General features: G+C 43.8%; 1 protein-coding gene across 2 annotated transcripts in view; it reads left to right on the forward strand.

The window, feature by feature from the left end:
- Positions 1-14,607, forward strand: part of PPP3CA (protein phosphatase 3 catalytic subunit alpha) — a 232,509-nt gene that overhangs the window by 92,520 nt on the left and 125,382 nt on the right. For both annotated transcript variants that reach the window (XM_054162977.1, XM_054162981.1), the window contains exon 2: positions 4,602-4,802. In XM_054162977.1, coding sequence (XP_054018952.1) covers positions 4,602-4,802 — 201 coding nt within the window. The remainder of the gene's footprint in view (positions 1-4,601; positions 4,803-14,607) is intronic.

Genomic DNA, 14,607 nt, shown 5'->3' on the forward strand with positions numbered 1-14,607 from the left:
TCTGGAGACTTTCAAAACCCATCTGGATGCAATCCTGTGTGGACTACCTTAGGTGATCCTGCTTTTGGTGAGGGGTGTTGGACTCGGTGATCTATGGAGGTCCCTTCCAACCTCTAATGTTCTGTGATTCCGTTTTCCCTTCAAAAGAGTAAAGCCTTTTATTTTTGTAACAGTATGGGGTGCTATAGATACAGTTACATGCTGGCATACAGTGTGAGTTATTTGATGTTATCATAGAATCAGTAAGGTTGGAAGAGACCTCAAAGATCATCAAGTCCAACCTGTCACCCAAGACCTCATGACTACTAAACCTCCAGGGAACACCTCCAGGGATGGTGACTCTACCACCTCCCTGGGCAGCCCATTCCAATGGCTAATAACTCTGTGAAGAACTTTCTCCTCACCTCCAGCCTAAACTTCCCCTGGTGCAGTTTGAGACTGTGTCCTCTTTTTCTGCTGCTGATTGCCTGGGAGAAGAGACCAACCCGCTCCTGGCTACAGCCTCCCTTCAGGTAGTTGTAGACAGCAATAAGGTCTCCCCTGAGCCTCCTCTTCTGCAGGCTAAGCTGGCAAGCATTACAGCAGGAGATAATTTGCAAGGAAAATGAATACTGGTGAAAGAGGTTTGTTGGTTGTTGTTTTCTTGTGGGCAGCCTCCTCTGTGAGTATTCATTTAGTGCACAGCATCATTTAGAAATAAATAATTTGTAAACAAAATCATTCTTGCTTTGCCACATGCTTGTGTTTTATTTATGTGTGCACACATGGTCCACTCTAATCAAGCAGAGCCCTTTATGGTTTATTTATTTGCTCTAGAGAGGCTGCTTAATATTTGAAAGAAACAGGAATGATGTCTCTGACCTTTGCAGAGGCTGTGTTAACAGTGAGATGGGGTTTGCAGAAGCCTGCAAGAGCAGTAGAATAGCAGGTTGATCTTTTTCTCCATTTGCTGGAACATGCTCAAGAGACCTGAAAGCATAACAAAAAGAAAAGCAGGAAGAAAAAACACCAACCAAAATCACAGAGTCACCAAGGTTGGAAGAGACCTGAAAGATCATCAAGTCCAACCTGTCACCCAACACCTCATGATTAAACCATGGCATGTCCAAGCCCCTCTTGAACACCTCCTGGGATGGTGACTCCACCACCTCCCACAAATCCCAGCAGTAAGTGGTTAGAATAGAATAGAACAAACCAGGTTGGAAGAGACCTTCAAGATCATTGTGTCCAACCCATCAACCAATCCAACCCACCTAAACAACTAACCCATGGTACCAAGCACCCCATCAAGTCTTCTCCTGAACACCTCCAGTGACGGTGACTCCACCACCTCCCTGGGCAGCACATTCTAATGGCCAATCACTCTCTCTGTATAGAACTTCTTCCTAACATCCAACCTAAACCTCCCCTGGCACAGCCTGAGACTGTGTCCTCTTGTTCTGGTGCTGGCTGCCTGGGAGAAGAGACCAACCTCCGCATGTCTACAACCTCCCTTCAGGTAGTTGTAGAGAGCAATAAAGTCACCCCTGAGTATCCTCTTCTCCAGGAGAACTGGTTGAGGGGTCAGGGTCTCAAGAATATTTTCTTGTGTTTTCAGACCTCAAGAGAGTGCTACTGACAGGGTGAGGGAAAGGGTTAAAAACTCTTTCTTTGCTATTTTGTTGTGATCCCTGTTTTATTCCCAAACCACCAGGGCATCATTTCAAGTGGTGAATACTTGTTTGTTGCTAGGGTGGGTTTTTGGTTGCTTGGGTGGTTGGGGGTTTTAACTTTGTTCTTGTTTGGAGGTTTTGGTTGGTTGGGTGGTGGTTGTTATTTGGTTTGGTTGTTTTGGAGAGGTTTTTTTTCTTTCACTTTTTTGTTTCATCTTTTTTTCCTTTCTGGTGGATTGGGTTTTGTGTTGGGTTTGGTTTTGAGCTAGTTTTTTAAATGCCACTAAAAGGAATTAAGTGTCAAGGGAGGTGAAGTCTTGTCCAGATGTGAAGCTTGACAGAGTATGGATAAACATGCATGGCTTCTTTGTGTGGATGTACTGTAGGGAAATTTACACTTTCTTAAAATATGTGTGGTATGCACAGACAAATTGTATTGCCTCTGTCTCTTTTAAAGCCTTTGCTTAATATAGATTCCCACCTCTTCTTGCCTCTCCTCAGCCTGTGCTGTGGTGAGGAGCTCGGTGCTTGCAATCAGCTCACTGCTCTTTCCTCCTGTGCCTCTCCCTGATGGGTTCTTCTCGGGGCTCCATGCTCTTCGCAGGTTTGCATGTTTTATGCACAGCTGCTGTCTGGTGAGGACCTTGATTTTGTTTCTGATAAGCACAAAATCAATGGGAGAGAAAAAGCTGTTTGTTGCAAGTGTTAAAGGCATAGGTTTGGAAAAATCAGAGAATCAAAAAACAAGTCAGAAGAAGCTGATGGATACCTGTGTATTTGGATGGTACCACTGCTACATGTGAAGCTATGGAAATTAAGTGTTTGTTGTATTTGGAAAAGCTTTTTGGTTGAGACAGGCATTTGTGGGTGATACCAGTGATTTTTAGCTGACTTCCACATGAACACAACCACTTCTTACATTGTGCTGCTGGGGAAGCTTTGCATATGTGTACATACAAAATGGGGCTTCAGTGTATTGCCAAAACTCACGTTCATTAGCTCTCTTGAGACTGTTTCAGTAAATGGAACTGCTGGAGCTGGGGCAGCAAAAATGGGAAGAAAAAGAAGGCATTTTCTGAAGTTGTTTGTGCTTAAAATATCAGTGGAAAATAAGTGCACAAGGTGAAATTGTTCATTATGTTTGCTGTTACTCCTGGTAGCGTGAGTGAGGAGTTCTTGTCCGGGACTTCAAATGATGTCTGTGGTTTGTGGGCTGTTTTTGATGTACACTGATTGTGAAGTGAGAAGAAAATTGAAGCTAACAGTGATAGGGGATAACAGGGTAGAGAGCCACTGTGTTAGGATTTCCTGTCTCATAAGGTGGCAGAGATGCTGGTAAGACACTCTGCAGGAGACAAGGCCCTTTGGCAGGGACAGGGTGTACTTCAAATGTGGCCACCTGAGGCCAGCCTTGCAGCCACCTTCCCTCTTTGTCGGAGCTCCCAAATAACCTGACCGTCCCACAGCTGTGGCAGGGATCATTGGTACAATTACCCTGTGGCTGGCATGGCAGGCCTAATGCCACCACAATTGAACCATGAGGCAAAGGGGGTTAAGCTGGGATAATGCTCCAGCCTCATCCTGTCAGCTGACGACATCATCTCCAAGCCTTCTCACTCCAGCTGGCTGCAGGGGAATGAGAGCAGGAGCATGTGAAGTTTGCAGCGCTCCTCAGACCTTAGGTGATGGCAGCACACAGCTCAGGACTTGATGCCCTGTTGCTAGGGCAACCTGCCTGTTTCCAACTTCTCTTTGATACCTCCTCTGCCATGCCTTGGCTGGAGTGGTCTGTTTGGCACTCGGGCACGCTTTGATGGGCTTCAAATGTATCTTGTGTAGCTACCTATTACTTAAACAAGGAAGACATCTTCCATCACCCTACCCCAGGCTGTTAGAGAGGGGCCTGTCTTGGATTTTAGCATTTTAATTGGCATGCGTCTATGCATGTCCATGCATGTAAATTAAATATTGATCTTGTGTGCTTACTGGAAGGGAGCATTACATCATCCCTGGAAATGGGTAAGACTGGGCTGCATGAGGCTTTGAGCCAACCTGGTCTAGTGGAGGGTATCCCTGTCCATGGCAGGGCTGCTGGAAATAGGTGTTCTTCAGGGTCCCTTCCAACTCAAGCCATTCTATTACTCTGTGATTGATGGAGCATCTCTGCTACAAGGACAGGCTGAGGGAGCTGGGGGTGTTCAGCCTGGAGAAGAGGAAGCTCCAGGGAGACCTAATAGCAGCCTGCCAGTACCTGAAGGGGACGTACAGGAAGGATGGAGAGAGACTGTTTACAAAGGCCTGCAGTGACAGGACAAGGGACAATGGCTTTGATCTGGGGAAGAGTAGATTTAGATTGGGTGTTAGGAACAAGTTCTTCACTATGAAGGCAGTGTTCCACTGGAGCAGGTTGCCCAGAGGGGTGGTTTAGGCCCCATCCCTGGAGATATTCAAAGTGAGGCCCAACAAGGCCCTGGGCAACCTGATCTAGTTGGAGGTGTCCCTGCTGACTGTGGGGAGGTTGCACTCGATGACCTTTGGGGGATCCCTTCTGGCCTAGACCATTCTGTGATTCTCTAGTGCTACTAGAGCAATTTAGACTCTACACCCTCCTTTCCCTGATACTCCTGTGCATTCTGGGGGGCTTGTTTGCAAATGTGGCCTGCATTTTCCTCTCCACTTCTCACAAGCCTGAAGCAGTTGTTCTTGTATGTGTGAATAAAGTAGCCTAAGGAATCCATGGGCTTTAATGGTATCTTTGATGAGCTGTGTACCATTTAAACCCAAAATTATGAAAGGCAGTAGAAAATCCATGTTGATGCTGTTGTGCAGCGGAGATGTCTCTTAAAATGTGTCATTATCAGTAAGAGAGGCTTTGATGTGAAAAAAAGAGGAAAAAGATGACCAGATATTTATGTTGTGTTTTGGTTTTGTGTTTTTTTTCCCGCTCAGCTGTCCCATTTCCTCCCAGTCACCGGCTCACAGCTAAGGAAGTGTTCGATAATGATGGAAAACCTCGTGTGGATATCCTAAAGGCACACCTTATGAAGGAAGGGAGGCTGGAAGAGAGCGTTGCTTTGAGAATAATAACAGAGGGAGCTTCAATTCTCCGCCAGGAAAAGAATTTGCTGGACATAGATGCACCAGTCACAGGTGAGTGTGGACTTGTGGTGCTAGAGGGCTGCTTACTGGGGTGGGCTGCCTTAAGGAATGCATTAGTGCCTGCAGCTTCCTAAGGAGCTGAAAGGCAACTTGTGTATCATTCCTTCTCTCCAGTGCCCAGTTCTCTCTGTGTCTGCTGCCACTAGGGTAATGGAGGCCATCAAGCAGCTGGTAAATTAGTGGAAAGGAGCACATTTGCTGAGCCCCTGTCTATTTCTGAGGCAGAGAACATTTTAAGTCCTTAGGAGAATAACTTTCTTGAACTTCAAAAGTTACCTGGCCTGTTGCACCAGGTATAAATTCCATAATTAAAATGGAATCAAATTTATCACAGCTCTAATTTATCATAGTAGCACTAATCAGACAGCATTGGGCTCTGTGAAAGTAGTGTCAGAGTAAGTGGAAATGCTAGTTAAAGAGGGAAAATAATGAGTGCAGGGGAAAAAAAAATAAATCAGCAGAATCCCAGTTTGTGTTGCCCAGGGGATTAATGAATTGTGCTGCGTGCAGAAGCCATCCTGCCCTTGACTATCAAATGCTACTACCCACTCATTAATCCTCAGGAAATGCTTTTTACTTAGAGTTTCCTTCTCTAATTGTCTCCTGCCTCTGACTGCATTCTGAATATATGAATGCATTTGCTTGCTTTAATGTGCCTGCTCCCTTGTTCAGTTGTCATTACTGGATATGAAACCATTTTTGACAAGGAATCAATCTGTGACATAGAAAATCAGCTGTTGGGCAAAAGAGAATTCTAACTAGCTTAAACTATCTATGAAACCAAACACTAAAACTTGGTTTAAGAAATTGGGTCCTGTTTATTCACATATGTTTCTGGAGAGCCCTGACAAAGGTAAGGTAAATAACATTCCTGTGCTGCAGAAGGCTTTACCAGTCCTCATTGCTAATACTGGCTGCATTCACAGGACCTACATAAAAGTAGCACAAACTCCATTTTCGGGAAACCTTCTCTGAAACTGAAGAGTACAATGCCTGGACTGTGATGCACAAATAATTGAAGCTTGTCAGTGTAAAAATGACATCAAAATAGGGACCATAGCTTGCCCTGTATCACCTTTTGTGTAATGATGAGCTTGTCGTGCTGACAGACAACTCTGACGGAAGAGATGTCAATGGTGTTGCAGCTCCTGGATGAAAAATGGAAATGGGATGAATAAAAAGATCCCCTAAGTAGACTGACAATGAAGTTCTACAGACCAAATCTTTGACACTTCAGGATAAATGGAAGAAGTCATAAAGGTGCAATAGTGTTGTCCATAAATGAGCAGCAGACATGCTGAAATTCTACTGTTCTGTGGATTTTTGTCTGTCTTTTTTTTTCTCCTTTGTTTTGTGTTTTTTAAACTCATTGAGAGATGTAGACTGGAGGAGGAGGAGACTGGTGTGTTGTGTACCAATTGGTTTCTCTTAAGTCCATGTTTAATGTTGACTCTCTTTTTAATTTCTCTCTTCAATATTTTTCTTTTTCTTCAATGGTTTTGGAGGTATCAGAATTCTTCTGAATTATGTTTTGGAAATGAATCTCCTGAAGGTTACCCCATTGTATAACACTGGTATAATTGAAGCCTTTGATTCCTTTTTTGTCACTTGAGCTTACATCTTGCTTTGTTCCTGCTTTTGAAATCATTCTCATGCAGTGACTGTGATACTGCAACATTCTTCAGGTAGCCAGCATAGGAAAGTTGGGATCTTCATGCTTGTTAGCGAGGTAGCTGAGAAGTGCTAATGTTCAGTATGAACAAACATGAAAGCTGGAGCTGTGACAGTGGTTATCAAAAGGAGGAGATAAATAAGTTGTGAGGGGGAGGTTGGGAAGGCTTGTGAGGCATGCTTTTCGTGGGCCCTGACAATTTTCTGTTGTATGAGTAGTATGACAGAGGGTGACCGGATAAAGAGAATATCAATTGACCAATGACCTGGTGGAAGTGCAAGGTACACAGGCAAGCAGGAAATATTTATGGAGTAGAGGAAAGCTTTTTTTTTTTCAAATGCATGGAAGAACAAACAGTGGAGGAAAAAAACAACCCCTAAGTTTTAGGGTTTTGTGGTGTTTTTACATGGTGAGCAGTCTCGTTGAAGAGTGACAGTCATTAATCATTAAGATGAGGTCCTTTGTGGGAGATGCATTCATCTTTTAGAAACATATTCCTGTAGCTGGTTAATGAGATGGTGATGATAAAAAAAGGAGAGAGATAGAAGAGCATGGCTGCTGAAGGAAGCACTATAGTAATAACACTATTAGTTATTACACTTGAAAAATGTTAGAGAACATGAACAGCTTTTTCTTACAGCCTTGTGCAGTCATCCCTCACTTTGAAATGTCCCTTTTAAGGGGTGATGTAATTGTCCACAGAAAAAATACTCAGTGCTATGTTTATAAGCTCAGTCAAACTAAATTTGGTACACAGAAGACCTCAACTTGAGGGGGAGAAGATGATTTGTATAATGGGGGGGAAGGAATGCAAAGAGCCTTAGTGTAGAATGAGCAATCCCATTATTTTGCCTTTATAACTTCCTCTGTGGTTAGCTGGAAGCAGCAGCAGTGTGGTTGTCTTTTGGAGTTAATAGGTTTCATTTTCAAGTTTGGCAAGTTTATAAGCCTTCTGAAATATGAATGAGGAATTAATTTGCAACCTTAGCTCAGATCCTTTCCTTTTGCTACACACAGAATGTACATGCATGTAGAGCTGGCTACAGTTATGGCTTCCAACCAAGGTGAATTGTCCTGCAGTAGTTACACAGGGCTGCTGTTCACTGAATATGAATCTGAACTAAGAGGAAACTCCCAAGCCCTCTGCTGTCAGGAGTCTTCTTGCATCTGGGACGTGTTGAGGCCACTTTGTCTTGACTTTTGAAAGTGAGCTGGGAAAAATGGAAATAACCAAGCCCATAAAAAAGTGTGTTGAGGGGAAGGCTGAAAGTAGGGATGAAAAGTGGTGACAGGGGCTGCTTAACAGAGACTGGCCACTTGAGTTGACAAGAATATGTAATAAAGGTAGGGAGAACAGGAAATGGCCAAGAAGTTGAGTCAGAGGATAGCTGAACAGGCACAAGAGAAAGATGAGCAAGAGGCTGACAGAGTATTGGGACTAGCTGGGCAAGGCATGTGGTCATGGTGGAGCAGGCTTGGCTGCAGGGTGTAGAAGCAGTTACCAGTACAGGCCTGTTTCATGACTCTCTGCAGTGTGAGGCTGGCACAAGGGTTTTTGGGTCATCTGGGTTTCCAGTCTGGGAAAGAAACAAGCTAGGCACCCTGGGCAACCAGGATGCTCTCCGGTTGCCTGCAGCACCGTGGGGAACGTCTGTGTTAAGATTCACCCACCAGGCAATGGACGGACAGCAAGGGGAATGGGAACCACTTTCCACAGATGGATTGTTCCTGACTTCATCTAGACTCTCCTCTCATGGAGGCATGTGGTCATCAGGGTCAAAGTGGGTGGAGAGCAGCCAGGCAGAAAAGGACCTGGGAGTACTGGTTGACAGTAGGCTGAACATGAGCCAGCAGTGTGCCCAGATGGTCAAGAAGGCCAATGGCATCCTGGCCTGCATCAAGAATAGTGTGGCCAGCAGGAGCAGGGAAGTCATTGTGCCCCTGTACTCAGCACTGGTTAGGCCACACCTTGAGTCCTGTGTCCAGTTCTGGGCCCCTCAGTTTAGGAAGGATGTTGACTTGCTGGAAGGTGTCCAGAGAAGGGCAACAAAGCTGGGGAGGGGTTTGGAGCACAGCCCTGTGAGGAGAGGCTGAGGGAGTTGGGGTTGCTTAGCCTGGAGAAGAGGAGGCTCAAGGCAGACCTTATAGCTGTCTACAACTACCTGAAGGGAGGTTGTAGCCATGTGGGGGTTGGTCTCTTCTCCCAGGCAACCAGCACCAGAACAAGAGGACACATAGAATACATAGAATAGAATACATAGAATAAACCAGGTTGGAAGAGACCTTCAAGATCATCGCGTCCAACCCATCAACCAATCCAACACCACCCAAACAACTAACCCACGGCACCAAGCACCCCATCAAGTCTTTTCCTGAAAACCTCCAATGATGGTGACTCCACCATCTCCCCAGGCAGCCCATTCCAATGGGCAATCACTCTTTCTGTATAGAACTTTTTCCTAACATCTAGCCTGAACCTCCCCTGGTGTAGCTTGAGACTGTGTCCTCTGTGTCTCAAGCTGCATCAGGGAAGGTTTTGGCTGGATGTTAGGAAGAAATTCTTCCCGGAAAGAGTGATTGCCCATTGGAATGTGCTGCCCAGGGAGGTGGTGGAGTCACCATCCCTGGAAGTGTTTAAAAAGAGACTGGATGAGGCACTTGGTGCCATGGTTTAGTTGATTAGATGGTGTTGGGTGATAGGTTGGACTTGATGATCTCAAAGGTCTTTTCCAAGCTGGTTAATTCTGTATTCTGTTTAATGAGGTTGATCTGGGAGCTGTTTAGAAGGAAGATGTCTCTATGACAGGCTTAGAATTCCCAGTCTAGCTTTATATTCATAGCAGTACAATGACACATTGAGAAATTGACTCTTTTTTGTCTTGTGTTTGTGTGAAGTTTGGTGTTTGGAGTTTTTTGTATATTTGGGTTGGTTGTTGTTTGGTTTTGGTTTGATTTTTCCCCTGATGGCTAAGGAGGTATATCTCTGAGCCTCCCTGTTTGCAATATGTACACTCTAAAGAAGAGGTGGGGAATGCCAGATTTCAAATTACCTGGGTAGCTTCATGGGACCTTATTATATGGGTTCGTTCTGGGCATGTGACGTACCCTTTGCATGATGACAGGTTAATTACCTGCTTGTTTTTATGGGCTCTCATCTCCAGAGCTAAAATCTGCTGTTCTTAAGTACTGAACACTCTTAACTGCATGCCAAGCACGTGTCCCTTGGACTTAGAATCACAGAATCAGTCAGGGTTGGAAGGGACCACAAGGATCATCTAGTTCCACCCCCCCTGCCATGGGCAGGGACACCTCACACTAGATCTGGCTGGCCAGACTTCCTTGCTTCTGCCCAGTCTGTAAAATGCCATTTGAAGTGATGAGATACTGTTCTACTAAGTGGTGTTGAAAGTCTGTGAGCAAGCTGATTGTGCTGTCTTCAGAGTAAGGTCTGTAGAAGTTTTGCAACTGAAGCATATTTCACACATGTGAAGAGAATGCAGTGTGAGGGTTGATGGGTATGGCTCATTCTGTCATTTGCATGGAAAAGACCAGAAAGTGACTAAATAATTGAGGACTTCCTATCTTGCATATACATTTTATGTTGTACTGGAAACCTTAGTTCTGTCACATTCTAAATATGGGGCTCTGTTTTTGCCAACATTTGTGATGTTAGCTTTAATAACTAGGTACATGATTTGTTGACATTAATGGGCCTCATTTCACTGGTCCTCTTCAAAGCAACCAAACCTGCTCTTTTGGAACATGATAATCTGATGATGATCTTAAAGGTTTTTTCAACCAAAACAAGTCTATTATTCTATATACCTTAAATACCTGAATTGTTTGTAGTGGCTGTGTTGTAGTGAGCATGCTGAGTGTTTTTGCAGCTTGAACTCTAAACTGATGGAAAAGGAGAGGTTGTAGACATCCGGAGACAGCCTGCATGGGAACAACTGCAGCAATTCTGGTGACCTTTGGAAGCCTTTGGTGCATTGTGTGTCCATAAAAACTATAGATGGGAAGTCCTTTCCTGCCATCATAATCTTTGAGGCTTCCAGATATTCCCTGGGTATATTGTTCCATAGGATGGTAGGATTTCCTGGGTCTGATCATTTCCTCGTGTTCTGAATCCGTTTTTCTTTTGTCCAGTTTCTGCCATTTGATAGCATAAAGTAATGTTAGTAAGTTGCTAGTGCTGTGCAAATCTAAACTTTGAAAAAACCCTGAGTCTGTAGCTGATCTGATCAATGCTGAGGCAAGCTAATAAAAGTATTTATGCCCATGCTAGAGTGAAAAAGGCAATAATGTTTGAAATAGCATTGACCTGTAGCACGCATGTAAATGATCTGATACAGCCTGTGCCAGTGTCTCACCACCCTCATAGTAAAGAGCTCCTTCCTAATGTCCAATCTAAATTTGCTCTGCTCTAGTTCAAAATCACTGGCTTTTGTCCTGTTGCTGCATGCCCTGGTAAACAGCTTTCTTGTATGCCCCTTTCAAGTACTGGAAGTCCACTATAAGTTCTCACCAGAGATTTCTGTAGGCTGTTCAGCCTGTCTTCATAGGAAAGGTGCTCTAGCCCCCTGGTCATTTCCTTGGCCCTCCTCTGGACCTATCAGGTCCATGTCGTGCTTGTGCCCCACTGTACCGTACAGTGCACAGTACTGTAGAATCTGTCACTGTTAGCATGACATCAAAGTTTGTCTGAAACTCACATTTTAGTAAAAGCAACTTTGGTTAACATTTCTCTTATTTCCCACTTAAGTAATTCAGTTTATCTCTCAACCTAAATTACTGTGATGACTGTTGAGGGAACTACTGAATTTCCAAGACACTGGTATAACTAAAATGTTCACCTGTGTTTTGCAAAAAGCATTTGCATGATCAAATAGATCATCCTGAGTGGTTGGTGTCCTCAGAGTCCCAAGATTAAAAGCTTTAATGCTGGTTTGAAGTTTGGATGCCTGCAACTTCATAGGTTAAATGTTAAATAGAATTATTCCTTTCCCTTCATTGCCATAATTAAATCCTTAAAGTTATCTTTAAAAAGCTTTTATGACATGGATTGTGATGCTAAGGGGGAGTGAGTGGTGCTTGTCTTGCCTCCCAACAGTGCACTGCTTGCACTTTGTTCTGTGTCTCAGTGAAGTAGTGTGATATCTGTCAGTTGTGAATAACTTCTTTATTCTTTCTGAAAGCATGCTGGTATGTATTTGTTTTCATTTTACCTTGAAAATGCCTGAGGGATCCAAATGCCAGCAAGGTTCTGTGTTACACTGGTACGTGTTTCCTGTGTGAACCAGTACAACTTCAGAAGAGGACACCTTTCAGCCAGTTACTCTCACTCTCAGAATGAATTACCTGCAGTTCATTCTTCTTCAGCAGAGAAAAATAAACTTTGGTAGTTAACGTTGGTTTGGCATAAACTTTGACTTGTTACTTTCTTAGCAGCAATTCACAGTCCCCTTTGCACAAATGATGTAACCTTTCAACAGAACAGCTTAAAATGATGGAAAAGCAGGAAAGGGAAAGTACCATCGACTCTTGCCTACAATCATAGAACAGGCAGGATTGGAAGGGACCTCAAGGATCATCCACTTCCAACCCCCCTGCCATGGGCAAGGACATTCTGTCAGGTTGCTCAGAGCCACATCCAGCCTGGCCTTAAAAACCTCTAGGGATGGGGCTTCCACCATCTCCCTGGGCAACCAGTTCCAATGTCTCACCACCCTCATGGGGAAGAATTTCTTCCTAACATCCGTTCTGAATCCACTCATTTCTAGTTTTGTTACATTTCCCCTAGTCTTATCACTACCTGACACCCTAAAAAGTCCCTCCCTATCTTTCTTGTAGGCCTCCTTAAGGTACTGGCAGGCCACAATAAGGTCTCCTTGGAGCCTTCTCTTCTCTAGACCGAATAGCCCCAACTCTCTGTCTGTCTCCATAGGAGAGGAGCTCCAGCCCTCTGATCATCCTTATGGTACTCCAGGGGGTTTTTTGCCTGCTTGTGTAAGGCAGATGTATTCTCTGACTTAACTGAATTGGTTTTTATGGGTAAATATTTGCCATAGGTTTTTTTAACATGACAGTCTTTTCTGTCTGTATGCATGAGCACAGCTTGCTGTTGCAACAGTTATTTCTCTTTACATCTCACGGCTGAATGTTATTAAAACAGAGAACCTGCATGTTAAACACCTGTTAAAAATAATTTATGATGTAAGCATCCTGTTGAACAACTTAAAAGTGTTCTTGATTGGATCCTTTAATTGGGTTGCTGATTAAAACTGACACTGCTCCAGCACTTTTGCATGCTTTATTGAGAATTCATAATACATTAAATCACTTGTGGCTTAAAAACTGAGACTTCCAAAAGAAGATGAAGATGTGAGGCTGTATGTATTCAAGTTTTTTTTTTTGATCTGTTCCTTCCCTAAATGCATCTGGTGGTTTCAGATATAGATTGAAATATGCCTGCCTGCATCCCTGGTAGAACAAAGTGATTATGTCTTGCAGCTTAATTGAGCTGCGTCAGACATTAGCATCTGACATTTTGGCAGAGCTGATGTTTTCTAGTAGCAGCTGCTTGAATCTATCATTATTGCCAAGGCAATGGCTACTACAGACTGTATTCTTTACAACTGTCTCACTTGTTCTTGTAAATAATCCATGTAGAGTGTATTTTTGGAGCAAAAAAACCAAATCAAGTCAAACAAGGCAGAGTGAAATCGTGGAATCTGCGATACCCTTCACATATGCAGCTTGATTCGATGCTGTGAAATGAAGGATCACACAATCACAGCACGTTAGGGGCTGAGAGAGACCTCAAAAGATCATCAAGTCCACCCCCCCTGCCTGAGCAGGATCACCTGTATCAGATCACACAGGAACACATCCAGACAGGTTTTGAATACCTCCAGAGAGTGAGACTCCACAAACCCCCTGGACAGCCTGTTCCAGTGTTTTGTCACCTTCACAGTGAAAAAATTCTTCCTCATGTTTCATGTGTCTGTGGAATTTCCTATGCCTCAACTTCCACCCATTGTCCCTTGTCCTATCATTGGGCATCACTGAGCAGAGCCTGAATCCAGCCTCTTGGCACTCACCCCTTATGAATGAGGTCACCTCTCAGTCTCATCCTCTTGAAGCTAAAGAGCCCCATCTCCCTCGGTCTCTTCTTGTAAGGAAGACATTCCATTCCCTTAATCACTTTTGTGGCTCTGTGCTGGACTCTTTCAAGCAGTTCCCTGAGGTCCTTCTTGAACTGAGGATCCCAGAACTCAACACAATGTTCCCGATGTGCCCTCACCAGGGCAGAGGAGAGGGGGAGGAGAACCTCTCTTGACCTACTAACCACTCCCCTTCTAATCCACCCCAGAATAGTGTTGGTCTTTTTGGCTGTAAGAGCACACTGCTGGATCAAATATGTGTTGAGCTTCAAGTCAGCACCTAAATTGTATTGATTAAACAACAACCAGGAGCAAAACCACTAAATCAATTGCTTACAAATACCTAAGTCTTTAGGACTTCGCACTTTACCTTTTTTTATTTAGCATGAGGCTGGTGCTTCACCATGTAGATACTGACAGTACAGTATAGAATGTTAGTATTTCTTCTAGGGCTATCCCAAGAAGATGTAGTACATCATAGCAGTGGTGTTTATTGAAGCTTCTCAAAGATTCTTCTGAAACTTGTAAATCAAGGGTGGTTTATTTTTCTCTGCAATTGTGTGGTCAGTGGCAAACTTGAGTTAGAACTGGATAGTTCTGAGTCTTTGACACTTGGCTTCTCTTTTGAAAGTAACCATGATGTTTGCATTTTGTAATCCTCATTTGAAATAGATCCTTTGTTCTTGCCTTTTATGTTCTTTTAGCTTTGCCTAGTTATTCCTCCTTTTGATTCTGGCCTCAGGTTAATTTAACACAATTTTAGGTCGTAGTTTATATTGGCAAGGGGTGTGGGAATGCAGTTGGATCACTGCTGACATGGCAGCCTCCCACATTCCTTCCTCCCCCATTTTGGGTGGAGAAGCTACTGAAATAAGTAAGAGTCAGAAGGGGGAAGAGGGAAATTCCAGCACTTGTTTGCCTTCTCCCCCAGCTAAACAAAAATGTACCAGTCACGCAC

Source organism: Dryobates pubescens, chromosome 1, assembly GCF_014839835.1.
Source record: "Dryobates pubescens isolate bDryPub1 chromosome 1, bDryPub1.pri, whole genome shotgun sequence".
NCBI classification, from domain to species: domain Eukaryota; kingdom Metazoa; phylum Chordata; class Aves; order Piciformes; family Picidae; genus Dryobates; species Dryobates pubescens.